Raw genomic sequence first — 27,909 nt, 5'->3', positions numbered from 1 at the left:
ATTTTATCAAGTTTCTCTATGATTTATGTGTGACCTACTAGTGAAAGAATAACAACAATGCACAATTCAAGAAATTTCTCTTTTCAGGGGTATTTTATTCATAGATATTCAAACAATGTCATGTTCAAAATTATTCATACCCTAGGTTTTCTGAGTCCAATGTCTTTCATTAATAGTCAATAGCATAGCCTTTGTTCTTTACGACTGCTTCTAGACGATTCCTGTAAGTGTCCACAAGCTTCCTGCACGTCTCCTGCGGGATGTTGGCCCATTCTTCCTTGGCGTAGGCCTCAAGCTGGGTCAGGTTGGTCGGGTTCCTAGCCATCACTCTGACTTTCAGGTCTCGTCACAAGTTCTCGATCGGATTCAGGTCAGGACTCTGACTTGGCCATTCTAGGACGTTGACATCATGGTCCTTGAACCATTTCTTCACCAGCTTGGCGGTATGCTTTGGGTCATTGTCTTGTTGGTACTTCCAGTTGGGGCCAAGCTGGAGTTTTTCGGCAGATTCCTTCAAGTTCTCATCAAGGATCTGGATGTAATCCTCCTTTTTCATGATTCCTTTGACTCTAACGAGGTTCCCTGTGCCACTGGAAGAGAAACATCCCCATAGCATTATGTGCCCACCACCATGCTTGACGGTTGGCACAGTGTTCTTTGGATTGTATGCTTCCCCTTTCTTCCTCCAGACGTATTCAACATCCATATGGCCAAATAACTCCAACTTCGTCTCATCAGACCACAGGATGGTTGACCAAAAGCTTGGATTTTGCTTCAGATGACCTCTAGCAAAGGCCAGTCGAGCCTTCAGGTGTTTCTTCCTGAGCAACGGTGTCTTCCGAGGCCTGCGTCCATGGAGACCTCCTTTGTGCAAGACTCGCTCGATGGTGGACCGGGACACCTTCGTCCCTGACCGGTCAAGCGTTTCAAGTAGGGCCTTGGTTGTGGTCCGGGGGTTGTTGTTGACCTCTCTGCAGATTTTCCTGGCAAGTTTAGGGGACACCTTGCACTTCCTGCCACGCCCACTAAGGTTCTTCACAGTGCTGTACCTCTTGTGCTTCTTGATTACGCTCTGGACTGTTGCCACAGGGACGTCATACTGCTTTGAAATGGTCTTGTAACCTTTTCCCTCAATGTGGGCATTCACAAGACGTTGCCGTAGGTCCTCACTGAGCTCCTTCTACTTGGCCATGATTATCAGAGACTGAGAATAACCAGAATGCTTTCCTCTATTTATACCCTTTTAGAAAGATGCTATTTTCCATCATTGTTCAATGGCTTGTTTAACAAAGAGGGTATTTAATTCATTGGAACATCTTGAAATAACTATATAACAAAGAATAGCACATTCCCAGACAGTGAAAATAATGCGCATTGTCATAAAAGGACATTTTTGTTGAGGTATTGGCAAGGGTATGAATAATTCTGAACAAGTGCAAAAAATAACTTTCGACCCTATCTATTATTATGCTAATGAAGACTTGCCAGCTCATATGTCAAATCATGCATAGCAACAAGCAGACAAAAGATACAAAGAAAGTTACATCATAATAGCTTTTACAAGTAAAGAATCTACCGAAGAATGTTTTTCCACAAGGGGTATGAATAATTTTGAGGACAACTGTATTTTGTGACATACTTTCTCAACAAAACGCTGCCCCATAATTTTGTTGCTAACCTACATTAGTTCTGACCATCAATTGACTGTAAAGTACATCTTCAATAAATACCAACGATCTTGATACTGACAATATTTAACCAAATGACATGTTTCCCATTTTTGTGATGTGATTCCTTTTGCAGGTTCACTATGACTTTGGGCTGCGTAACATTCTATCAGTTCTGCGTACATTGGGAGCCAACAAGAGAGCAAGACCGGAAGACAGTGAATCTACCATTGTCATGAGGGTTCTCAGAGATATGAATCTATCAAAATTGGTTTGTAAAAACTTACGTTTCTCTTTTTAGGTACATTTTTCATTTAAGATGTGCAATGTTATTTGACAAATTACCACGTGACAAATCTAGATGATGAATACGATAATGTTACTTTCAATAAGTAAGAAAAAGAAGTAAATAAGAGATAATTAGCATGAAAACAAATATTTCATCTTTGGTACAGCCTTGAAACATGAACTGCCTGAGAGTATTGACAACTGAATGTTGCCACAGTATTTATTGTAGATATTTTGATATAATAAGTAACCATTTTTTTTTGTTGGAATCCTGCATTTATTTTCCCATTAATGATTAAAGAGTTTTTTCTCAAAAAGTGCAATTGAGAGTGGAGCTTACATGGGAATTAAGTTTAATACATTGCATGACAAACCTGTCTTTAAGACAGTGAGGTACAATGGTTTGACATGCTGATAAGATGTATCAGCCATCATAGAAGATAAAGGAAAAGTTTGGGTTTTTTTTTTGTTAGGTTGATGAAGATGAACCCCTGTTCTTGAGTTTGATCAGTGATCTGTTCCCTGGTATCCAGCTAGACAGTGCTACCTATGAGGAGCTACAAGCAGCTATATCTGTACAAGTTGATGCAATGACCCTAGTTAACCACCCTGCTTGGAACCTGAAAGTTGTGCAGGTAAGAATGAAGTTTTGGATAATCTAACCTTGTGACATAGTGACAAATGATGTGATGAAACCTGAATCGTATTGGAATGTTTTTGATGTTCTTTTTAAATCGACATGCTTACCAATGCTCAGATTTTCCTCCTTATTCACATGATTTTTTAAATTTTGACTTACTCTACCCCTTGAAATAGGAATAATAATAAAAAATAAGAATATATTTCTATTTCTGTGATAAGACCGGCAGGATCAGTGATGCCCTGTTCACACTTGCACGCATTGTGGTTCCCACATATTTTGCATGAACCAATTCATGCCAGAGTCCGGATAGGTATGTGGCAGTGTGTGAAATGCGTGCAAAAATTTCCAACGTATTAAAAATTAGGGCACGCATTACAAATTTGTGAACAATTCATAAACTGTGCACAACTTATATGCAATATAGCCGTGCCAGTGCATGCCATTGCCTGGTGTCTATACAGAGATTTCATGGTGCAAAAATAATAGGCATCCCCCCCTCCCCCCGGTAGTGGCATGCATTTCATAACAGGATCGCTCATACACAAATAGTTTGCAAATGATACGTAAAACAGGTTACTCACGCAAACCATGTGATTGGTGTGAGTGGTCCTTAGAAGGCATCAACACTTTCCAATGTTGCTGCCCTCTACGTTCATTGGTCTGATTTATTTACTGAAGGCATGTTTGGACAGTGCTTGATTGTTGCATGAAGTATACACAAGCAATGCGGGAGCATGTTGTAACTTTGTTGTGAATGTGTCAGGATAAGTGCGTGAATTGATAAGAGCAAGTCGTGCCATAAATGAATGCGGGCACCAAAATGTGTGAAACTGTCAACTGGGCATAAGTAAGATTTTAGCACTGTACTACACTGTATCATGTCATAAGATTTGTACCATTTTATATTGAGTGATCAAAAATGTGATACGAGGAATGACCCACATTTCTTGATCAATAATATTTTGGAAAGCTTAAAATTTTCTTGAAATTAATCAATTTGTATCTAGGTCCATATATTATCAAGAGATTGTATAGTGGAGTTTCTTGTGAAGTGCTCTGTGAGGATGTATGAAACCTTTATACTGGCTTACCAGCATGACGATATAAAAGCATTCTCCAAAGTACTTCCCATACGTTCATACTAAATCCAAAAAAGATACCTTTTATTGCTCAGTTGTGTACACAAAAAATGCTTCCCAACTATAGCTCTTTGAGACCCAAAGGGTACGCCATGGTATGATGACTCTCGGCCCCAGCGGTGCAGGCAAGACATGCTGTATCAACCTGCTGATGAAAGCCATGGGAGACTGTGGAGCACCTCACAGAGAGATGAGAATGAATCCTAAAGCCATCACAGCTCCTCAGATGTTTGGTAGGTTGGATGTAGCCACCAATGATTGGACAGATGGTATTTTCTCTACACTCTGGAGGAAGACTTTGAAAGCCAAGAAAGGTGAGTAAGGGGGTAGTTGAGTGAAATATGGTACAAAAAGGTGCTATATAAGATTAGAAGCATACAAAAAATAGCAAATGCTTACTACTTATGTTTTAAAAAAAATCCTTCAAAAAAAAGATGAGACTGAAGAATTTAAAAAAACCTATTTTTCAAAGGTCAAAGATTAATTTGTTGATCTGGCTGTAACTAAGCAACTAAAACATGATGCTATACCATATCTATCAAGGAAAGTTATACTGATATTGTTTAGGAATCAAATTGTTGTACCTCCCAACTTGATGTATATGAGATTATAATATTAGTGATGTTTTGTAAGCTAATTTGAAGATGAGCAATTTGCATTATTGTATCATTGTTGTTTCTGTTCATTTTGTGCTTCTATCTAGATAAATTTTTCTCATGTCTGTGTGACACATATTAGGTGAACACATCTGGATTGTGCTTGATGGGCCTGTTGATGCTATCTGGATTGAGAATCTTAACAGTGTACTTGATGACAACAAGACCCTGACCCTGGCCAATGGCGATCGTATCCCAATGTCACCCAACTGCAAGGTAGTCTTTGAAGTGCATAACATAGACAATGCTTCACCGGCCACTGTATCGAGGAATGGGATGGTATACATGAGCAGTTCCGCCCTGGACTGGAGACCAATCCTGCAGGTTAGTTCTGAATCCCATATTATACAACTCCCAAGAATGTTGTGTAATGTGATTGGTCCAAATCGGATCATATGATATTCAGCAAATTGCACTATTGCATCCAAAGCGCACTATCCTGCACTCTGACGTCATACCAAAAGTACTATCCTGCACTCTGACGTCAGAGTGCAGGATAGTGCAAGGTCTGGAATTATCTAGAATTATCCAGAATTTGGATAAAATATAGCATTGGGGGCAACTCAGTAACATGGGGGTTGTATAAAACAACAAGGCACGCATTCTTGTGCATAGAGGACCTAAATAATGAACTCTGTGCTCGACTCGCCAAATGGATATACCGCACTCAGTCCTGCGGACCTCGGTGCGGTATATCCATTGGCTCTTCTCTCCTTCTCGCCCCTCTATTCCTCCCTCTCCCATCTTCATCCTTGTTATCCTTTCTTTTTCTTTTTTTCCTTTCTGCCAACATTTCCTCCATTTATCTTAATTGTTTACTTATCAACTTCTACACTTGCAAAATATATGTTTGCTTGCACCAGATGGTTGAGAATTACAATATACATGTGGTTCTCAATATCTTCACAACTCTTTTTTAGATTGGTATCAATTAGATTTAGAAGATCTTGCTTATTGCAGTTTTGATAATTCTTCTTGCTCATATTGCATATGCATCAAATCTGACATTTAAATGGATAACATCTGTGGTGTATATTATCTTTAATAACTTTAATTGATATTCTACCCCAAAACCATCAAAAATACAATTGCCAAACATGAGTGGCAAGCTGTAGGATGGGCATATTGCAGTATTGTTAAATAGCTCTTGCTATCTGATGCAAGTAAAAACTTCCATCAATGACAAACTTTTCATTTCTTTCATAGCTTTACATGACAATTCCTATTGAAATGAAATGTTTGCCTCTTTGCTCTCTCTCTTTCTGTCCCCAAACCCCCCCCCCCCCCTCCCCTTCTTTCTCCATCTCCCTCCCTCTTTTTCTCACTTTTTACATTTCAGAGCTGGTTGAACAAGCGCCAAGCAGGAGAGGCATCCATATTACATGACTTGTTCCACAAATGCTTTGATGATATCTACAAGTATGCAACACTCAACCTCTTGCCCAAGATGGAGACCTTGGAATGTAACTATATCAAACAGGTCAGAAACTTTGTAAAAGTACCATCGCAAGTTGTGCCAATCCAGTATACTATATTGGTCATCTCCATGCTAAAAAAATATAAAGGCTTTGAGTTAGTGTTGCTATGATGATTTTTATTTGATGTTGTTTTTTTTTTGCCTATGTTTTTATTGCTATTATTAGTTGTGCCTTTCCCAAAGCTACAAAAATATTTGAAACTCAATCAATAATACAGGATTTCTGTTTTCTAATGGAAGACTCCTGTGTCATTTCAGTAAAGGTCCCATTATTTTATTTAATTAATTTCAGGTTTGTTATTAATTACTGGTCTGCCTTTGCAACAGAGAGTATGAATTTATTTTCTAGAGTTGATATAAACAATCATTTTCAAATGCAAATCAATTGCAAATATTTTTAAACAGCACTGTCCAAGTTAATATCTACTGGACATAGATGAAATCCAAAGCACTGAAATAAACAAATATTGACCCTGTAACCCATTCAGGTTGTTGACCTGATGGAAAAACAGATCCCAGATAGATATTTGCTCCTGTTAAACTGTCCCTTCCAAATTGGCACTCAATTGCATATGTTTTTTCAATAAGACTTTAAAGTTAACATCTACTGTAGATACTTAAAATGCAATGCTGCATTAAAAAAAGGTTTTTCCTGTATTCCGTTCAGACTGTTGACCTATTGAAAGGCCCAACTCAAAACAATATTTGCTCTTGTTAAAAATAAAATGTCATTTCCAAATTTGATAATAATTGCAAAAAATTTTCACAAAATCTCTAAAGGTAAATATCTACCGTAGATACACAAAATGCAATACTGCATTAAACAAAGGTTTGTCTAGTATCCCATTCAGGCTGTTGACCTACTGAAAGGCCCAACTGTAAAAAAATATTTGCTCTAGTTAAAAATAAAACGTAATTTCCAAATTTGATAATAATTGCATTTTTCACAAAATCTCTATAGGTTAATATCTACTGTAGATACACAAAATGCAATACTGCATTGAACAAAGGTTTGTCCAGTGTCCCATTCAGGCTGTTGACCTATTGAAAGGCCCAACTCCAAACAAAGACTTGCTCTAGTTGAAAATGAAATGTCATTTCCAAATTTGATATTAATTACAATCATTTTTCACCAAATATCTATAGGTTAATATCTACTGTAGATACACAAAATGGAATACTGCAATAAACAAAGATTTATCCTTTATCACCCAGTTGACCTGTTGGGAGGCCTGACCATATTTGCTATAGTCAAAAATTACTTTCAATTCCAAATTGGCAATGAAAATGAATACATATAACATTTCAGAATACACTCTAAGTTAATATCTACTGTAGATACATGATATTCATTGTACTGAGGTGATTCCTTTACCCCAATCAGGCTGTTGACTTGTTGGAAGGACTGATCCCAGTGAAAGATGAGCATGACCACTCCACCATGCCTGCAGCTCACCTGGAGAAACTCTTCATCTTTGCTGTGATGTGGAGTATTGGTGCACTGCTGGAGCTGGAAGACAGAGCAAAGATGCAGGACTTCATGATGAAACATGAAAGCAAGTTGGATCTTCCTCCCCTTCCTGAAGGAAGCGGGCACACCATCTTTGAGTATGTGGTGACGAGTAATGGTATGTTCAGTTCTTTCAGAATTTCCTCATTAGGAATAATCAGTATGTCTCTCTGGTCACCTTTTTTTTCTATTTTTTCATCACTCATATTTTTTCAACTGTGATTTCTCTTGTAGAAGGCTCACCAGAAAGGAGAGAAACTGTAATGTTCATATGTATGAAGTGATATATAAAAGCAGAATATTTACTTCAATAACTCCATACATCTACTTGATTTGCTAGTTCAGCCCTCTGGACTGCCATACCCGAATAGAACTCCCAAGGATTTAAAAAGCGCGAGCGCGCCCTCTCCCGTTCAGGCTTACTACCCATGATCACCGCGCAATTAGCGTCCATCTTCCTCTTTTGCTTTCGGCAAGCCACCTGTCAAGACGTGCTCAGATAAGTCTCCTAAGAGCTCAAATCTTTTTGAGCTTTGGTATATTATTTTCGCTTATCTGTGGTGCATTCTCCCTTTTAATTTCAATCTTTCCATTTGTGTGTAAGATTGTGTTCAGAATTTATACTTGGCGTGACTTTTTAGACGTGTTTTTGGTGACACTTAAATTGTTTTTCTAACGTTTGAGTTCTCGTCGCGCCGCATCGCTAGCGCGTTCGCGAGGCACCGGGCTTGGCCTGCCTACGTGGCAGCAAGCCTTCACCACCTGTCATGGTTATTGTTCTTCACGTTCAAAGCGTGGTGGCTTTTGGTGCCGTTTTTGAATTAAATTCTAGACAGCCTCTACACTTTGTTGTCGAGGGTGTTATTGTTATTTCTTTTTGCAGGTTGGGATCTTCAACTCTGTTCCTTCCTTGCTTTCTGGAATTGATTTATTAAGATTTTCGATTGATTATTGATTGATTAATTCTTCAATTCTCTTTCCTTTCTGTTCTGAATAAATTTCTTAATTGATATTTTATTCACATGCGGATCTTAAAGCTCAATTCGTTTTTCCTTCTGTTCTGAATAAATTTCTTGATTGATATTTTATTCACAGGCGGATCTTAAAGCTCAATTCCTTTTCCTTCTGTTCTGAATAAATTTCTTGATTGATATTTTATTCACAGGCGCATCCTAAAGCTCAATTCCTTTTCCTTTCTGTTCTGAATAAAATTCTTGATTAATATTTTATTCACAGACGCTTCGGGGATTGTTTAATTCGGCTTACGCAATTATACCTGATGATTGTTTGGTTATTCAATCCCCCCTAAAAAAAAAAAAAAAAAAATTTTTTGTTCTTTACAGGTGGGGTCTCCTTCCTGTTAGAAATTTTTTTGACCTGTCCCGGAATTGTTTTCTTCGTTCAATTCCCTCTTCCCTCCTAGTCTTATATATTTTTTATTTCGACAGGCGGGCTTTACGATTCCCTTTGAGGATTTACTGTGTCGTTCTTCCTCTTGGAATCGTTACTAGAGACGTTCCTCCTTCCTCCTGTTCTGAATTTCTTTACCTTTCCACAGGAGGTTACTTTTTTTTTTCCTCTTGGAAATTATCGTAAAATTTCTCTTATCTGGAATTATTTGTCTCTCAATCCCTTTTCTTCCTGCTCTGAAATGCTTGTTTTTGTGTTTCTTCGCAGGTGGAAAGTTCGTTCTCTTCTGAACTTGCATTCATTTTTGAATTTTTGTTTCGAATTTTTCCTTCGGGCACAAAAAAAGAGAATATAGTAGGGGAACCTTGTAGGAGTTTCTTTTTTCAAAGTCTCCGACCTCCTTTTTATTTTCTTACAGGCAGATACCTAAACTATTCTTAGTTTCTTCTTCCTCCCTACCCCTCCCCTCTTGTTTTGTTCTGTTTGCTCAAACAAACTCCTTTTAGGAGGAGGGAAAGACCACTCCGGTCTCCACCTTTAATCTAAGCGAGATCTTTGTAAAAAAAAAGAAAAAGAAAAATTCTTGTTTTTCCTTTTTCAGGGTAGAGAGAGGTATCTTTGAATGGGACTAACACAGCCCCAGAGGACCTGGTGCCCTCCACGGGGACCGTCCCGATTGCAAGTTACAGAAGTCGGCCGCCTCCAGGCGAGCAGGAAGGACGCCGCGGTGAGCGCCCAGCGGTGGTGAGTATGAGGGTGCGTCGATCAGCATTCCGAATTTGCGGTCGGATGCTAAGAGAAGGAAGGCCGAGACTGTGGTGCCACGGTCTCGGACAAAGGAAAAAGTGGTAGCCAAGGCTTCCAAGCCTAAACTAGGTCCTGCCGCCGCAGCACCCATAGGGCTATGCGACCCACCGGCTACCGGGTCACCAGAAGTCCGGAGGGAGAGTGCGGTTCTCTCCCCCCGGCACAGGTCAGGATCTCTGCCGTATAAGTCGTCCTCCGTTGACAGCATCGGGAGAGATCGCCCAGCCCCTGACCGCGAGAGGCGTCACACAGACTGTAACCACAATCTGATCGTGACCACAATCTGACCCCGTCAGATTCGGGTGAAGTTTCGTTGTTGGCGGCCGCCCTGCCAGGGGCGGCAAATCGTAAGAGATCACCCGTGCCTCTTGTGCCTTCTTCTGCTCCGGCCACGCCGGCGGAGCCCGCAAAATAAGAAGAAGAAGAAGAGGTCGAAGGAGAGGTCGGCCAGCCCTGTTGCCATGGGCATTCCTCCTTCAGACCCTCTTATCGGTGGCCAGATGTTACAGTCATACATGTTATGCTGCTATATTCTGCTACCGCGAGAGGCGTCACACATCGGGCTGTGACCACAATCTGACCCCGTCAGATTCGGGTGAATTTTCATTGTCGGCGGCCGCCCTGCCAGGGGCGGCAAATCGTAAGAAATCACCCGTGCCTCTCATGCCTTCTTCTGCCCCGGCCACGCCGGCGGAGCCCGCAGAAAGAGAAGAAGAAGAGGTCGAAGGAGAGGTTGGCCAGCCCTGCTGCCATGGGCGTTCCTCCTTCAGACCCTTGTGTCGGTGGTCAGATGTTACAGCTATTCATGCTGCTACATTCTGCTACCGCGAGAGGCGTCACACATCAGACTGTGACCACAATCTGACCCCGTCAGATTCGGGTGAAGTTTCGTTGTTGACGGCCGCCCTGCCAGGGGCGGCAAATCGTAAGAAATCACCCGTGCCTCTTGTGCCTTCTGCCCCGGCCACACCGGCGGAGGCCGCGAAGAAGAAGAGGTCGAAGGTGAGGTCGGCCAGCCCTGTTGCCATGGGCGTCCCTCCTTCAGACCCTTGTGTCGGTGGTCAGATGTTACAGCTATTCATGCTGCTACATTCTGCTTTCGAGTAGTGCGGGTTCACCCCACCCTCGACGTCTACTCACCCCGCTGATGCCCCTGAGCATCAAGCGAGACAAGTGGGCAATAACCACCAGACACCCGGGAAATCCTCGAGCGATTCTGTTAAATCGCCAGCCAGTGCACCGACTAACCGGGTGCCCCAAGATCGCGTGTGCTTTCAAGCATTTTCGTCGATCTCAGAGCACGTGTCCCAGACGACACGCGGGGCCACCCCGGCGCTTACTGGACAACCCCCCAGTTCAGTCCATAGAGCGAGACTCCCTTTACGAGGACAACCCCTATCCCGCGGTCGACTTTTCAGTAAGCGCTCAGGCGCTGCTTGACAAGTATCTACCTCACATCTACCCTCCGAGTGGGGGTATTGATGAAGCAAGGGAGTCCATATTTTCTCGCCCCGCCTCTTCAGGCGCTCCGAGCTCAATCGGCCGAATTGGGGGTCTCGGAGAGTGACGGGGTCGCTCTAGACGAGGCGGCTCCTACGACGAGGAAGCCGCCAGCTCCGTGGGTGTAAACCCACCCCCGCTCTGCTGCTGCCCGGAAGCGCCAGGCTCCGGCGCCGCCGTCTCGAAATTTTCAAGCCTCTCGAGGCTAGCGGGAAGGCAGAGGCAGGGGGGGGCGATTATTATGCAGGTTCTCCCGAATTCGCCCTCTACGTCAAGCTCACATACGGCGACGACTCCTTCAGCGGTAACTCTCTCCATTCTTCCCCCTAAGCGGGCCCGTAGATTGGAGGTATGAATCTCTTACATACCGCATGCCGCACTTCTCTCGTGAGAATGTTTGGCTGCTTTGAGAGGACAACCTATCACGTCCGCGGACCGTCCGCCCAGGCGACGGGACCGTCGCTTTTCTGGCCTGAACCTCACTTTCTATTCGAAAGTAAGGGTGCCCTGTCTTACTTAGCTCCTACCCTTGCAACGCCAGAGTCAGGGCTAGTACAGACACCCGTTCTCCAGCGATCGCCGCTGAAGAGAGGGCGACTCTGATATGAGCACCATCACCGCTCAGCGGTATGTCTCACTATCTCATAGCTCTCCGAGCTTATGAGTATGTATATCGGATCTGAATGTCACGGCGATTAAAAGTTCTCCTGTGCTTAATAATCGCTATGCCTTCACCACCCGGTGCATTATGGTTATGTTAACCTATTTGTCTCGTATTCGGGCGGCTCGTACGAACCCTGCCCGAGCTGCCATCACCGGTCGTCCCCCCGGACACCGCCGGCAGCACCCGCACCGAATACGTGGAAGGAATCAGCTTTTCATATGCTAGATATCCCTCCTGTTGACATTCACAGCTGTTCCCCGAGTCTTTCCCGGTTGGGTAAACATCATCTCGGAGGAAAGTAACCGCCGTACATCTCATGAGATTGTTGGCTATGTACGCGCGTTCAAACTTGTTTAAAGCCCCAGGATTCTCTGTCGGCATTCTATGCCTACTTTCTGGGGACACCCACCGTACCGGGTCGGCGAGTTCACACCAAACTGTACACCGCCAGACCATCGGTCGAGCTCTAACTGTCTATCTTATAGACTGCCCTCTATGTGGGTCAATCTTGCGGGCGTCTCCGCCGCTCCCTCCTTGTGCGGAGTGGTCTACGGTGGATGTCTTTACCGTGCCCGTTAGTCGAATCGGCTTCTTTCTTAGAAATTTTTTCACGGCACACTCGAGTCGCCCCGCATGCTGCTTTCATCCTCCTTCCATGCAAGGCATGTGGCCAGGGTCACCGCACGACCGAGGATGATGTAACAGTGGATGGATGTATGCTTATGCCTTCCTAACCACGATCACTACGACCCGCCTTCTCTCGGGCCGACTGTGGATGAGCCTCTCCATGTAAGTGATTTACTTCACTGGAGTTCTTCTTTTAGAAATTTAGATTCTCATCCCCCGCTGCTTAGGGCGTCATTTTTGCCGCCCCCCCCCGCAGCTTTTTGGAGCTCCTTATCTTACCGATATCGGACTGTTCCACGCTGCCGCAACCGGCGCCGGCGGTGCTCGCTCTTACGATCACCTGAGAAACAGGCCTTGTGACTGTTTTCATAAACAACTGGTTCTCACCGCAGACTGATGGAAATTTTGTGATTACTTCCTCAAGTCTCCTTCGCTTGTTTCTTCAAGCGAGGACTTCGACACTCTTAGCCAGTTTCCGTCCCTAACTTGATAGGACAGGGCCGTTGCTACCTCATTCGATTCCGTTGGGAATGTAACGGTTGAGGTATCATATCTGGCGATGTCTGTTCGTTTAGAGCATCTCTTGATGGTCGTTTACACGTAATATCGTGACAGATTTTTTTTCGCCAGCTCCCTCTGGCGTACACTTGCTGCTGCTAGGGATTCCCCCGCCCAGCGGACAGCCATCGCAGCCTAGCCTCACGGGCTCTCTCGGCGATGGTGGCTTGAGCCAAGCCACCTCTTCCACCGCGGGCACTGCACCCTCAGATGGGTGCTTCAATCAGTATGGGAGAAAGGGGATCCTGAGTTCTCTCTCGATCACTCGGTCTAACACACTTTTGTCGTGATGTGTACCGCGCTGTATCCCTGACACGCCCGGTTGAGCTGTTTTGACCAGACTGCTCTATTCTACATAGGCAACATGTCCGCGGCATTCCTTATTAACAGGATGGCACTCAGTCGCTTTCTCGACCCTTGTCTGCCTTACGAGTGGTTTTCTTCCTAAATCCCTACTCTCCGTCGTTCCTGGTCCCCTTCGGACCGCTAGTAACTTTTTACCACAGCTCTCTATCAGAATTCTGCAGATTTCTGCCCTCACGCATTTGAGACAGATATTTTGGGCGCTTTCTCCCACGCGGAGGCTTCCCCTACAGAAATTTCCAAGCTTGCGGGAAGCGTGCGACTAGCTTGCGCAAGCTTGCGGCATGCTAGTAACTAGCATGCGGTTAGCTTAATAAGCGTGTGATATGCGTGCAGAGTAATAGTTAAGCGATCTTTTAGCGAGCAGGGACTGTTCGCTAGCATGCACTCGCTTATTAAGCGAGTGCCCTGCTAGTCGCATGCTAGTTACTAGCAAGCGGCACGCTTAAATTTCGGTAGGGGTTCTGAGATATCTCGCCTTCTCAGATTGGTCGATTGATCACTTACTGAGCCTTAAAAGCTTCAGTTTCCGATCACGATTCTTGTTGAAATTTTCAACAAATTTCGATTCTTACGCTCTAGTCAGCAGGTGATGTTGTTCTCCTGACACTAGGCCGAGGGCCCATGATACTTAGTATTCCTGAGTATACAGGGCATTCCTCTCGAGGACATTTTTGAGGGCCGCCTTTTGGCGCTCAACTAACTCCTTCACTTCTTTCTACTTGAAGGACATTCCGTCCAGCGAGGCGAGATTTGCTGCTTCGGCGCTTAAAGCAGCTGCGGCTTTTTCCCCCTCCCTAAATTTCGTTGTTTTTGTTTTTTTCTTTTAAATTTTCTTAGGCTTACAATTGAAAACATGCCTCCCTACGGTTTGAGTCCGTGTTGGTCTAGCAAATCAAGTAGATGTATGGAGTTATTGAAGTAAATTATGAAAATACTTACCTGATTTTCTTATTTACGAGATAACTCATACATCTACTTGATACCCTCCCACCGACCCTCCGCCTTGCGTAGCAACATGTTTCAACGTATGGGCTTGCGAAAGGTGAGGAAGATGGACGCTAATTGCGCGGTGATCATGGGTAGTAAGCCTGAACGGGAGAGGGCGCGCTCGCGCTTTTTAAATCCTTGGGAGTTCTATTCGGGTATGGCAGTCCAGAGGGCTGAACTAGCAAATCAAGTAGATGTATGAGTTATCTCGTAAATAAGAAAATCAGGTAAGTATTTTCATAATTACTATTATTGCTGAGAATAATAATTTTGTAGACCAACTCTGTCATTACTTTAATGGTTGAAAATGAGAATTGGGGGAAAATGTGTTTCAAGTGTCAGAGATTTTTTGTTTCCAATTATTTGTCTTACTTTTGTTTTGTCTGTTCTCATTGTCTTTATGTCCTTTTGGCTAATCCATATCAGGAACTTGGGAGCACTGGTCCAACCGAGTCCAGGAATATCTCTACCCAGATGACTCTGTCCCTGAGTATTCTTCCATCCTCGTACCCAATGTTGACAATGTCTGCACAAACTTTCTCATGAATACAATTGCCAAGCAGAACAAGGTCTGCATTTTTTTTTTATTATCAAAGAAATCTATATTATTTCTCCCTCACCCCTTATTACTTATTCTCCTTTCCTATAATTGATAAATGTATTGGTAATCTTCATTTTCATCCTCCACTCACCAAAGTGGCTGAGTTTACCGAGTTTAGGTACCAATTGAAATAAAAGTAAGTTGGGTGAAAGGCAAAACATCATTTGAGCTTGTGATACTGATAAAAAGCAGAATATTTTCATTGCGTGAAGGGCACCACTAAATTACTCAAGAAAACACAGAGGATTTAGTCACTGATTTGGTATATTTATTGAATTTGTTAAAATTCTGTAATGCATAACAAGACTGCTGAAAACACATCAATTTTTGGTGAGTGAAATATCAGTATGTCTTGGTATGAAATTACTAATTTCCCAGTATGATTTATATCTATTGATCTTGTTTCCATCTCTTATTTTCGAAGGCTGTGCTCTTAATAGGAGAACAAGGAACAGCCAAGACTGTCATGATCAAGGGTTACATGTCCAAATACAATCCTGATCAACACATCAGTAAGAGCTTCAATTTCTCATCAGCAACTATACCTATGATGTTCCAGGTAACTTATTCCACCTCCATATTTCTTTCATTTCAGAGGTGTTCCACTTGTTTTTTAATGTGTATACTTTTATAATCAAATTAACCTCGTATAAAGGGTTGATTGCAGAGGAAATCCTGATTAATGGTCAAACTATTTTCTTTGATTTAAATGACAGCGTACCATTGAAAGCTATGTGGACAAGCGTATGGGAAGTACCTATGGACCCCCAGCAGGCAGAAAGATGACTGTCTTTGTTGATGACATCAATATGCCCATTATCAATGAATGGGGTGATCAGGTATTTCATTATTTTTTTTTACTGTAAGGCAATTGTGTAAAATGTTCATTAGTACTTCCAACGACATTTTTGCAGGACATTACTGATGAAATGATTCCTCAAGAATCATTACTAGTTTATATGCAACAGGCATGAGCTCTCAAGTTATTATACCTCAAGGACTTCATGGGGAAAGTGAGGTGAAATTGGGATATTTTGAGGTACACATTCAAAACATCAGTTTTTGTGGGTTTGTCATGTATAATATGGTATATATTGAGAGAGAGGTGGGGAACAAATGTACATTTTGGAAGAGCACTGTGGAAATGTTGTACAGATTAAGTAAGTGAGCATTAGGGAAATCATGCAATGTCTAATCTTGCATGTAAAAAAATTGGAATGCCAATGATATTTCAATGAGCACAATCGGTGACTAACCACAGTTTAGATCACTGGGAAATAAATTTGGATCACTTATTTCCAAATATATTCAAATTCAATTTATTCTTGATAATAATAAAAACATAATCAAAATGTACATTTGTATAAAGAAATATCATAACAAGAAAAGGAAGGCAACAAAAATTTTACACTTGAAAATAAGAAGCCTCCAAGTGCACTCTGTTTTCTTGAAGGTGACTAATGAGATTGTAAGGCAGATGATGGAGATGCATGGGATGTACAGCTTGGAGAAGCCGGGTGACTTCACCAACATTGTTGATGTCCAATTCATCGGAGCTATGATCCAACCCGGTGGTGGCCGGAATGACATCCCTCAAAGGCTCAAGAGACAGTTCTCTATCTTCAATTGCACTCTTCCTTCAAATGCTTCTATTGACAAGATCTTTGGTATGTGACAGAGAACCTTTCCTTAGCATAGCATTCAATATTAATTGTAACTTTGCCATCAATTCTTATTAATACCATTAGAACTTAAATTTTTTTCAGAAAATGAATTACAGTTAATTGTGTGGACATGATTTTTGTAGTCATTCACACTGAATATTTTCTTATTTAGTTAAAAACACTTTATACCTTTGAACTATTAATTGTGTTCATAGGTGTAGTGGTGTACTATGTTTCTTCTGTTTTGATCCTCATTTTTGGTATTCATTCCATTCACACAATGATTTTGATTTGCAGGGATCATTGGCTGTGGGTATTTCTGTCCTACAAGATTTGACGAGGAAGTCATTGAGCTGATCAAACAGCTCGTACCTGTCACTCGAATTCTCTGGCAGCAAACCAAGGTATACTGCCCTCTATGGATTAATGTTGGATTACTTAGTATTCAATTTCTACTTGTTAGAGAGGAAAGGAGGGCAATTCAAAGGAATATGCTTGTTGACTTTATCAATATTACAAAGTCTAAAATAAATGCTTCATGTCTTGGACAATTTAATGAATTGCTTTGTCCGACTTCCTTTACATGGGACCTTGTTGAAATTACTTGTTTTTTTATTCTTGTTCATATAAAAATTTGTAATACTTGAGGAAATTATCTTGGCTTGAGCTATTCTTGAAGTGAAGTAAAATGGATAAAAATTTGGGTCAGACTATAAGATGGTTTATAATTTTTATTGTCTCACCTGCATAGCAGAGTGAGACTCTTGGCGCCGCTTTTCTGATGGCGGTGGCATCAACACCAAATCTTAACCGAAGGTTAAGTATTTGAAATGACATCATAACTTAGGAAGTATATGAACCTAGTTCATGAAACTTGGCCGAAGGTTAATCAAGTATTATTTAACATCCTGCTTGAGTTTCAGGTCACATGACCAAGGTCAAAGGTCATGTAGGGTCAATGAACTTTGGCCAAATTGGGGGTATCTGTTGGATTACCATCATAACATTGAATGTTTATGGACCTGGTTCATGAAACTAGGACATAAGTTTAATCAAGTGTTACTAATCATCCTGCTTGAGTTTCAAGTCACATGACCAAGGTCAGAGGTCATTTTGGGTCAATGAACTGTGGCTAAATTAGGGGTATCTGTTGAATTACCATCATAACTTTGAAAGTTTATGGATATGTTTCATGCTGGACATAAGAGTAATCAAGTATCTTTGACCAGTTTTAGGTCACATGATTAAGGTTAAATGTCAATGAATGTAGTATTGTGTCATTATATGAATGGTGTATTTTGTTGCATTACCTCATTTTAAAAAATATTTAATATTTAATTTATCTAACATGAGCGCACACTATATTCATCTACCTACTTTCATGCTTGTTACATGTACAAGGTTTGGTAACCCAATGATGTTTCATGCCTAAAATTTGGCATGCCTATTCCTAATCTCTGTTAACATGGCTTCATTGATCAACATCTTTTTTCAATTTAGGTGAAGATGCTTCCTACTCCAGCAAAGTTTCACTATATCTTCAATCTTCGTGATCTGTCTCGTATCTGGCAAGGAATGCTACACATTGCAAGGGAAGAGTGCTCAGACCAGGCTACTGTGCTTGCTCTATGGAAGCATGAATGTACTAGAGTCATTGCTGACAGGTAGGTAGTGCTTATTTCAACGAATTATTACTTATTTTGGGAATGCAATTATATTCAAAAGAGATAGATTATGCTTTTTTTTGTTAGCAAGAAGGGTGGTAATTTCAGGTTTTCATATTATGGATCCTCTTTATCAGCTAATATTTACATTCTTTAAAAAATATTTGCTTTACATTGTCTGTTTTCCCAAGATATACCCTGATTCATTCATATGTTGAATTATTAACAGACTGTACCTAAAGATGCTTGTGAATACTTTAAAAGGGAGCATAATGTAAGGATCAGACAGTGAAAGTTAGGCAGCACCTTTTATTTGATGAAAAAGAGGTAACCCTATACTAACACTGAAAAAAAATTGTAAAAAGAGAAGAGCATATCACATAATAATCTTTATAGTGATTATCTGTTATTACATATTCCCTTATGAGTAATTTGAACCACATAAAACTGTTTTTGTTTCTAGTTTTCTACCACAAAGACCATCCCTTTTTGAAGTGTATTATATGTCTTTATTTGTTTTTTAATGTTCTCACCGCCCTCAGATTCACTACTCAAGTAGACAAAGATTGGTTTGAGAATGCTACATCCAAAGTCTTACTAGATCAGTTGGGCAAGAGCTATGTAGACCAACTAGCCAAGGAACCCTACTTTGTTGACTTCCTTAGAGACCCACCTGAACCTACGGGAGAAGAGCCTGATGATGCCAGCTTGGATGCTCCAAAGATCACAGAACTTGTAATTAATCAGATATATGATAACTAGCTCAGCTATCTTTTTTGATTTGCTGTTTATGAAAAAAAATGCTGAACATTGTTTTTGCCCTGTGAATATAAGTCCAAATTTATTTTTTTTTTTTGCCTTGATCATTATTAGCCTATAGTTATCATTAATGCCTTAGTAATCATTTGTAATTTCATTAACCCATTGCTTACGGCAAATGAGTTGTCCTTGTACAAAACATAATAATTACAGAGTGTATTAGTCAACAGGTTAAAGGAAGTGCATCATCATGATACCTGCCCATAAGACTGATTTCTGACTTGTCATGTTCTCCTAATATTTCCAGATTGTCTTATGTGCACAAAATTAGATGTATGAAAATCAAATAGAATTGTAAATGTTGATTTTCATTTTGAATCCATGATGACCACAGGTCCCTGACTTGGAGTTCCTCTCTGAGAAACTCCAGCAGTATATGTCGATGTACAATGATTCAGTACGTGGAGCTCACATGGATCTAGTCTTCTTCAAGGATGCTATGACTCATCTTGTTAAGGCAAGTCACCACTCTCTTCTCTCAACTCCTCTCACTATCACAGATATGCCAACCCTCCCACATTCATTATAAGGCTCTCCAAAAAATTGCCCCAACTCCCACCTTTAAAACCTTTACGATCATCACCTTGATACCTTAAAAAATGTTAGGAAAAACTTGGAAACTTTTATTTATTAAATATGTCAACTACTGCAAAAACATTGTTTTAGATTGAACCAGAGAATGTCTAGGAACCCAGTGCTTCCAAGGCGCCAAGGTTGGCATTTGCCCCCCCCCCCCCTCCTGGCCTAAAAGGTTGAGTGCTCCACCCGCATTATAATTTTCAAAATTCGACACCTCTTCTACATGTACCAACTCATTTCTACTATCAGACATCAATAGTTAGCTGCCATTTACATTCTATACTTTGCTTAAGTAAATTAAAGTTTCTTTGATGATCTAACTCTTTTGTGTTTGTGTGCATTTCCTATACTTCATGTGCAACCATAGTACCATCTTTTAGAATAGATTGAACTTCTGCCATCAAAATATATTGTAACATTTAAAATCTTCAACCTAGTGTTTGAATAAAAATAATTGTAAAAAAAATGAAAATGTCTTTGCTGTCAGCCCTTGATTGAGCCTATTTGGTATTTCATGTAAAAGAAAGAAACTTAATGATGGTACTTTTATCTAGCTATTTGGTTTGTTATTCAGATCTCTCGGATCATACGAACTGATAGAGGCAGTGCCTTACTAGTCGGAGTTGGAGGTTCTGGCAAGCAAAGTCTCACTAGGTTGGCTACCTTCATAGCAGGATACAAGATATTTCAAATCACCTTAACAAGGTTAGTCTAGTATTACTTGTTTTACAATTTTCTTATTGATTTATTTAAATAGTTGATGCTTGTTTCCTGGCTTCTATTTATACATGTATGTAAGTACATCTTGTAGAATTCTAACTTTTTAAAACATTTATCAGTCATTGATTTTCAGAATTGTATTTCTTAAATGTATTAAATATTACTTGTTCATTAATTCAAGTTTATTTATTCTTATCATTTTAACAGCTTTGATTATTGCATTGTAATTAAGATGTTACATGATCAATGAGAGAATGTTTATCTTCATAATTTCAATGCTTTATTATATTGTAAGGTGATATCTTACTCGCCATGAAGTAAATTTATTATATTTTCTAGTTTAAAAGTTGTTCATATGTTTAGACTAATCATCAAATGTATTGTTTGATAGTTTTAACTATTTTGTTTGCTTTTTATACATTTGTGCATGCATTTTCATCAAGTTTTAATCAAATTTTCCAGTGTTCTTTTCTTTGCGTGAATTGACCCACTTTTGGTTTGTTTCCTGGGCAGTCAGCAAAATAGAAAAGGTAATTCTTCTTGTTATGACTATGATTCTTTGAGTTAATGTGGATACTGTTAAATATTTTGGTTCTTTGAGCTGTTTCATAAATCTTCTCTTACAGTTGAGAATTAGTTTATGAAGTGCTGGAAATTAAGTGCCACTGTCAATATTATGATGAATTGTGTTATGGAAACACAGCCCAGGGAATTGTTTTAGAATTACCAACACTTCTATGAAGTAACTGAGAATATTCTGTAATGACTATGATTATTGTTAATATTTGGTATATGTATTGCCTAGTGTATAACTACATAATATGTGGTGCATGTCCTAAAACTGATATATTGTAGATAATGTGAAATTAAAACATGTGGAGTGGATGTGTTTGCAATTTTCCCTGAAATTGATTTGGTAAGGAATTACAGATGAAAAAAAAGAGTTCACAAATGATATAGTTAGAAGTATGAAAGATTTAAATTTATTGACTCTTTGCCAATGCTTAGACAGGCTCTAAGGAATGGAAAATTTCCATCCTGAATTATGAAGATTTTCTTTTCTCAATCATGTTTTAACACACTAGTATGTGATTTTTTTTTTTTAGTGCAGCAATCCCTAAGTTCAGGAAATAGATTAATGCTTATTTTGAATTGGTTGTTGAAGGAATGTATCTAAAAATTTCAAAAGTTCGAGGGCATCTCAGAAAAAACCTAAATCTTACCAGTATGGCAGTGTATCACATTTCCTGTAGAAACTCTTCCTAGCCAACAGTAGATTGATTGTTATTTCATAACTCTAAAATCAAGCTTTTTTCTGAGCTGTCCTAAAAAAAAAATCTAATTTTGAGACACACTCCAGTGGGAATATATTCTGCAATTTTTGGTCATACAACCCTTTTGATTTGATACTTAGGTCATACAATGCTGGTAACCTGATGGATGATCTTAAGTACCTGTACCGTGTAGCTGGAGCAGAGGGTCATGGTATCACGTTCATCTTTACTGACAATGAAATCAAGGATGAAGCTTTCTTAGAATACCTCAACAATGTCCTATCATCTGGAGAGGTAGGGATCTCTTGATGCAATAATCGCAGTTTACTTCATGTATTCATATATAATTCAATTGATCCATTCATTATTTAATTTTGAAAACTACCAGCATTACCAGGGGGTAACTACTGATATGGGCCCAGTTGGTGTTTCATGAGGCTGTTCGTAAGTTAAGAGTGACTTTAAGAACGACTGGTGATCCTTTCTTTGGGTAAATGGTATACACCATAGACGTAGGCAATGGTTAAGCGTGTAAGAAAGGATCACCAGTCGTTCTTATAGTCGCTCTTAACTAAGAACAGCTTTATGAAACGGCCCCAGGGACTGATTTACCAGGCATGATTTATTTCCCCTCATCTACAGTGCGTATCAAAAAAAAAAGTTTACACTTTGAAAATATCCTGTGAAATTATACATTTGTAATATCCTGAAGATTTTTCCACATTTTAACATTGGTACAGATTGGTACAGATCCATTAATGCAAATGATGATATAACTGTCGAAAAATATTTCCGCTTGAGTGAGCACCACTTACTTTTGAAAAGTTAGTGAAAAATGATTTGCGCAGAACTTTGAAATAGTTATGCGAATAAAAGTAGACCTTAATCATGAAGAGCACATGGAATTTAGCAAGTAAAACTGATTTGAAGATACCTTCTACCTTGTTTGACTTGTTTCCTTGCCCAAAACACTTCGGAGAGTGCATTTCGCCCCACCCCACTCCCCCCACACACTGAGGCCATCGTGACGATATTTGCTTTTCACTGAGCTCATGAGCTGTGATTTACATGGAATGGCTTAAGCTTGATTTTCAGTTTGTTAATCATTGCTAAGCTTGGGAAAAGTGTGGAGAAACAAGTAATAAATGAAAAATGAAATGTAAACCCACTTTCAATGATAAAAACTTAGTTAAAATATTCTGGAGATGTCTGATATAAACTTTTGTTCAGATTCAGTTATGTCCTCAGATCCAGCTGGCAAAAAATAGGGTAAAGGTTGTGCTTACTATGTGTTGAAATTTCAATTTGGGTGGCAAAACTGTTACAAAATGCTTGAATGTATCCGTTTTATTTCAATTGACTAAAAGTGCAAGGGAAAAGTATGATAAATCTTTCGTAGGTTGAGTTTGATTTTGCCCTTTCCCCTTGATACAGCATGAAAACAAGCATTTCTGCGCAAACAGATTTCTGCGAGCTTTACAGAAATGGACAGTGCTCACTCAAGTGTAACATTCTGACAAAACTTTTACCTTGATTGGATAGATGAGACCCAAACCCAAGATTATATGTGAAAAATTTACCCACATGTTGTATATTTTTTAATTCCCAGGGTTTTTTCAAAGTGTAAACTTTTTTTGATACGCACTGTATAATAGTTTCTCATCTGGCTACATCAAGGTTTTTAAATGCAGCTTATTCAACTTCGGTCTAATCTGGCTTTGACTGTCTATTACAAAGATGCTATTCAGTGGTGTACCCAGGATTTTCCAAAAGGGGGGCAAATTTGTTGGAGGATATTTCGTCCGCCAAAAAATTTGACAAGCAAAAAAAAACCCTATTGATGCTATTTCTTCTATGATTATGTACACGTGAAGAAAAGATGTGAAACAAATTAATCACTAATTTTAATTGGCACCAATAGCAACAGGAGTTTAGTGAGATGCGGTTGTGTGTGTAATTTATTTTTGTCTGGCGAAAGCGGGGCATACATTTTGACAGTGTGGTGTTAAGAATCCGTGTAGTGATGTCTTAATTTCATCTCTGTCCCTCGTTGTTATACCAAGGTGTCCAACTTGTTTGCTAAAGATGAGCTGGATGAGATCACACAGGAATTGATCTCTGTCATGAAGAAAGAATTTCCCAGACGACCTCCAACCAACGACAACTTGTATGACTACTTCATATCAAGAGCTTGCAAGAACCTCCATATTGTGCTTTGTTTCTCTCCAGTAAGTATTGATCAATCCTTAATAACAAATTAATCTTTTATGCTGTCTTAAGTTCATTTATATAATGTATTATTGTGAAATGGAGATAGAAACAAAAATATTTGACATTATTATGTACCCTAGAGAGAACAAAATTTCCATCTTAACTTTGATGGTAATAGTTGGAAAGAAGTCTGATTTAAGGTAAAAAAAAGAGAAAAGGCCTGTTAAATGCATTTATTCATAAAAATCATCTTTTCATCTTGCAATTTTGATTGTGGAAATAATTCACCTGTGCTAAGTTCTCCAAAGATACTGACCCATGAACTGAGCACCTGCGGCCAGTTTCCTAAAGATTTCCAATGATAGCAACTTTGCCATTATTGTAAATACCATGGAAACCTTGATTGTGATTATCATACGTAGTTATGTAACGGGGCCCCAGACCTATCTGCACTGACATGTTTGTGATTTCAGTTTTAACCACACAAAAGTGTTGATAGTAGTTTGGCTTGTATTTTTTCTTCTCTTCCCTATGCTCTCTGTTGCCCTCTACATGTGTTAGATGTTCTCTGTTGCATGTTCTGTTGCTCTCTGCATCTGTTGCATGTTCAATTTCAGCTTATTCCATTAATATTATCTATCATCCATTTATATCCTTCATCATTTATTTGTAACCTTGCCAGGTTGGAGAGAAATTCCGTAACCGCTCCCTGAAGTTCCCTGGGCTCATCTCGGGCTGTACAATGGACTGGTTCACCCGCTGGCCCAAAGATGCCTTGATTGCAGTATCTAACCACTTCTTATCTCAGTTTGAGATCATCTGCCCTGCAGAAACCAAACTCCAAGTGGTACAGACCATGGGGGAGGTGCACGATGGAGTGGCCACTACTTGCATAGAATACTTTGAAAGGCAAGTCACATAGTCCTCAGATACCGGTCTTAATGTCATATGAACATAGGGGTAATCACAAAAATAGGAAAGATTTAGATATTGTATATTACATGATTGAATTAAAAAAGCCCAAGAAAACCATTGAAAATTATCTTTATATTCTTCTGTAACTCTTAAATTACAGTAGACCCACATTGCTGCCACATGATACACATTCATTGTAGAACTTCTTATTTTTGATTTACTAAGAGGTAAATAGATGTTCATTCTTTAGGCCATGTCCTTTTTTTTTAACAAGTTGTATCATGTTTGTGGTCTTCCCTGCCAGGTATCGCCGTCAAACCCACGTCACTCCCAAGTCTTACTTGTCCTTCTTGGATGGCTATAAGTCCATATACCTTGAGAAATATGCTGAGATCTCAGAGTTAGCTCAGCGCATGAACACCGGTTTAGACAAGCTTATTGAGGCTAGTGAGTCTGTTGCAGAGCTATCCGTTCAGCTGGTGGTCAAAGAGAAAGAACTGGAAATTGCTTCCAAGAAGGCTGACAAGGTAATATCATTATATCTGTTTTAGACATGGATGAAAACAATTTATCAAATATAGAGATATATAGTTGACCATTTAGTTTTTAAAATTTTGAAATAGAAGTAAGTTCAAAATTGATTTAATGGCTTAGCAAGGCTATATCAGGGAAAGTTAGTAGGTATGTGTATGTAAGCCTAGGAATGCATATAGACTGGTCAATGAGAGACTAGGCCTCTTTATGTTCTGATTCATCATTGGTTAGTGCTAGTGTATGATCACCTACTTAATGTAAGAAAGACCTTAACAAATTGCTCATGTTTACACTTTTTACTTTAATAGTTGCATGGTAGGTCGACACATGTAGGTTGATACATTTCTCAGTATCGTAGTACTGTTAAAATGGATATTGTTTCTATTGATTTTGATTGCATGAATAAGGTGTTAGCAGAAGTGACAGTGTCGGCCCAAGCAGCAGAGAAAGTAAAAGCATCAGTGCAGATTGTGAAAGACAGGGCCCAAGCCATTGTGACTGAGATTGAAGCAGACAAATCAGTAGCCGAGGGCAAGCTGGAGGCAGCCAGACCTGCTCTAGAGGAAGCAGAGTCTGCTCTCAATACCATCAAACCTGCCCACATCTCCACTGTGAGAAAGCTTGCCAAACCTCCACATCTTATCATGCGTATCATGGATGCAGCACTCTTGCTCTTTCAAAAGAGGCTTGATCCAGCATTCCCTGACCCAGAAAGACCTTGCCCTAAGCCATCTTGGAGTGAATCACTGAAGGTTTGTCATTGCATAAGTGTGCTTTGATTTTGTTCTTTTATTAAAAAGTCCATTCTCATTAGTAAGATATATGATAATGTTAATGTTTATTTAGTTTTTATGAATAATTGAATCTCTAAAATTAGTATATATTTATCACATCTTGGCATTTTTTAATGTTCAAGGTACATTATTGTCTTGTAAAAATACGTATTTGTTGTAATAAGATGATATATGCACAATTGGCAAAAATACAGTATATTTACTAATGATATTAAAGCAATATTGACTGGCCTCGGAGCGATACGACATATATCGCCCAAACTAGATTTATATCGCCCGAGTCGTAGACGAAGGTGATATCAATTTAGTGAGGGCGATATATGTCCTTTCGCCCCCAGGCCAGTCAATATTGCTATTATTAACCAAATCAGACATCTAGAACAAAAATCGTTAAAATTAAGATATTTTAATTTCTTAGAATGAGAATCTAGTTTCTCATGTTGAACATACTGGGCCTCTGAACTTTACCATTGTGACGTAATTGAAATGACGCTTCCCTGGCCTAGGGACGCATTATCCAGCATTGTCTCAACTTGATTGCCATTATGACGTATAGCACTGCGCGATTCAAGGACGCGTACAAAAACGCGTAGAATACCCGGATGTTCGCGCTGCCTTTTATTGCCCGCTACATTTCCACACAATTTCTCATTGACTTTCCTGAGCGGGCAATAAATTGGGCCCGTGGATAAACAATTGGAATTTCATTGACCGGCCACTTGATCCCAGTCTTAAGCAGGCAACAATGTTTCAAAGTTGCCCTGCTCAGACTTTAATTGCAGCCAAGCCGCCATGTAAGTGTTCAAGCTTTCTAAGGAATTTTTTCTTACCGAAATATTGAAAAGATACACCATGATTATATCATCAATAAATGTCCCACTTTATGCGATCCAAGCACAATGCTTGAATATTCCTCCAATGAATATTTTTATAATAACATTAAACAAGAAGCATCATCATACAAGGGTGGCAGTCATTACAGAATAAAAAAAAACTTTCTATAAACAAAATGATAGACAGAGATTGATATAGAGAAAGAATGATCATGAATTGTTTGTACTTCTGTTGTTTTTTTTTAGTTGATGAGTGGTAGTGGATTTTTGAATGCCCTGCAATCCTTTCCTAAGGATTCCATCACAGCAGAAACAGTGGAGCTACTTCAACCTTATCTAGGCATGGAAGACTACTCATTTGAGAATGCCAAGAAAGTGTGTGGAGATGTTGCTGGTCTGTGCTCATGGACGTGTGCAATGGCAACATTTTTTGGAATCAACAGAGAAGTGTTGCCCTTGAAGGTAATTGGTTACTTCTCGATTGGGTTTGATCTTTGCAGCATTTTAAAGAGACTGTATTGTCCTTCAAATTTCTTTTTTGTATTCATCATTGTCAACATATGATTTTGCAGTGAAGCTGCTTCTGTTTATATTTTTACTTTACCAATTGCCCTTGTAACTAACAATTGTCAGCAAGCTGCCCTCTCTTCTTTCTTTACCTCTTACTCACTGGTTGGTTATCTAGAGAGAAAAGAAATCCAGATATATGTGTACTGAATTAAATGCAAAACAAAATCTGAATAATCATTATTTTAAAACATTGTGATGTCATATCCCATATTGCTCTTTTGCCTAGGCCAATCTTGCAGTCCAAGAGGCCAAATTGAACGTTGCTTCCAGAGAATTGGCCAAAGCTCAGGGTCAGCTGGATGAAAAGCAGAGAGAACTAGATGAAGTCCAGGCCAAGTTTGATGCAGCTATGAAAGAAAAGCAGGTAACTACTTCTAAGGTCATCTCTGGCTGGCCAGGGGAAACTTTCTGCCATATATTTGCATTTTATTT

General features: G+C 39.7%; 1 protein-coding gene across 1 annotated transcript in view; it reads left to right on the top strand.

Annotated features, from left to right (window-relative positions):
• LOC121415364 (dynein heavy chain 8, axonemal-like) overlaps positions 1-27,909 on the top strand; it is a 112,364-nt gene that overhangs the window by 50,652 nt on the left and 33,803 nt on the right. The window contains exons 42-63 of the mRNA XM_041608547.1: positions 1,804-1,938; positions 2,429-2,590; positions 3,805-4,051; positions 4,476-4,717; positions 5,733-5,873; positions 7,255-7,498; positions 14,726-14,868; positions 15,325-15,459; positions 15,617-15,739; positions 16,354-16,567; positions 16,862-16,968; positions 18,065-18,228; positions 18,771-18,963; positions 19,382-19,504; positions 20,201-20,331; positions 21,761-21,914; positions 23,684-23,848; positions 24,514-24,740; positions 25,051-25,273; positions 25,688-26,032; positions 27,154-27,369; positions 27,704-27,841. Coding sequence (XP_041464481.1) covers positions 1,804-1,938; positions 2,429-2,590; positions 3,805-4,051; positions 4,476-4,717; positions 5,733-5,873; positions 7,255-7,498; positions 14,726-14,868; positions 15,325-15,459; positions 15,617-15,739; positions 16,354-16,567; positions 16,862-16,968; positions 18,065-18,228; positions 18,771-18,963; positions 19,382-19,504; positions 20,201-20,331; positions 21,761-21,914; positions 23,684-23,848; positions 24,514-24,740; positions 25,051-25,273; positions 25,688-26,032; positions 27,154-27,369; positions 27,704-27,841 — 3,972 coding nt within the window. The remainder of the gene's footprint in view (positions 1-1,803; positions 1,939-2,428; positions 2,591-3,804; positions 4,052-4,475; positions 4,718-5,732; positions 5,874-7,254; positions 7,499-14,725; positions 14,869-15,324; positions 15,460-15,616; positions 15,740-16,353; positions 16,568-16,861; positions 16,969-18,064; positions 18,229-18,770; positions 18,964-19,381; positions 19,505-20,200; positions 20,332-21,760; positions 21,915-23,683; positions 23,849-24,513; positions 24,741-25,050; positions 25,274-25,687; positions 26,033-27,153; positions 27,370-27,703; positions 27,842-27,909) is intronic.

The sequence above is a fragment of the Lytechinus variegatus genome, chromosome 5 (assembly GCF_018143015.1).
Source record: "Lytechinus variegatus isolate NC3 chromosome 5, Lvar_3.0, whole genome shotgun sequence".
Lineage (NCBI taxonomy): Eukaryota > Metazoa > Echinodermata > Echinoidea > Temnopleuroida > Toxopneustidae > Lytechinus > Lytechinus variegatus.
This window is presented reverse-complemented; position numbering and strand designations above follow the sequence as displayed.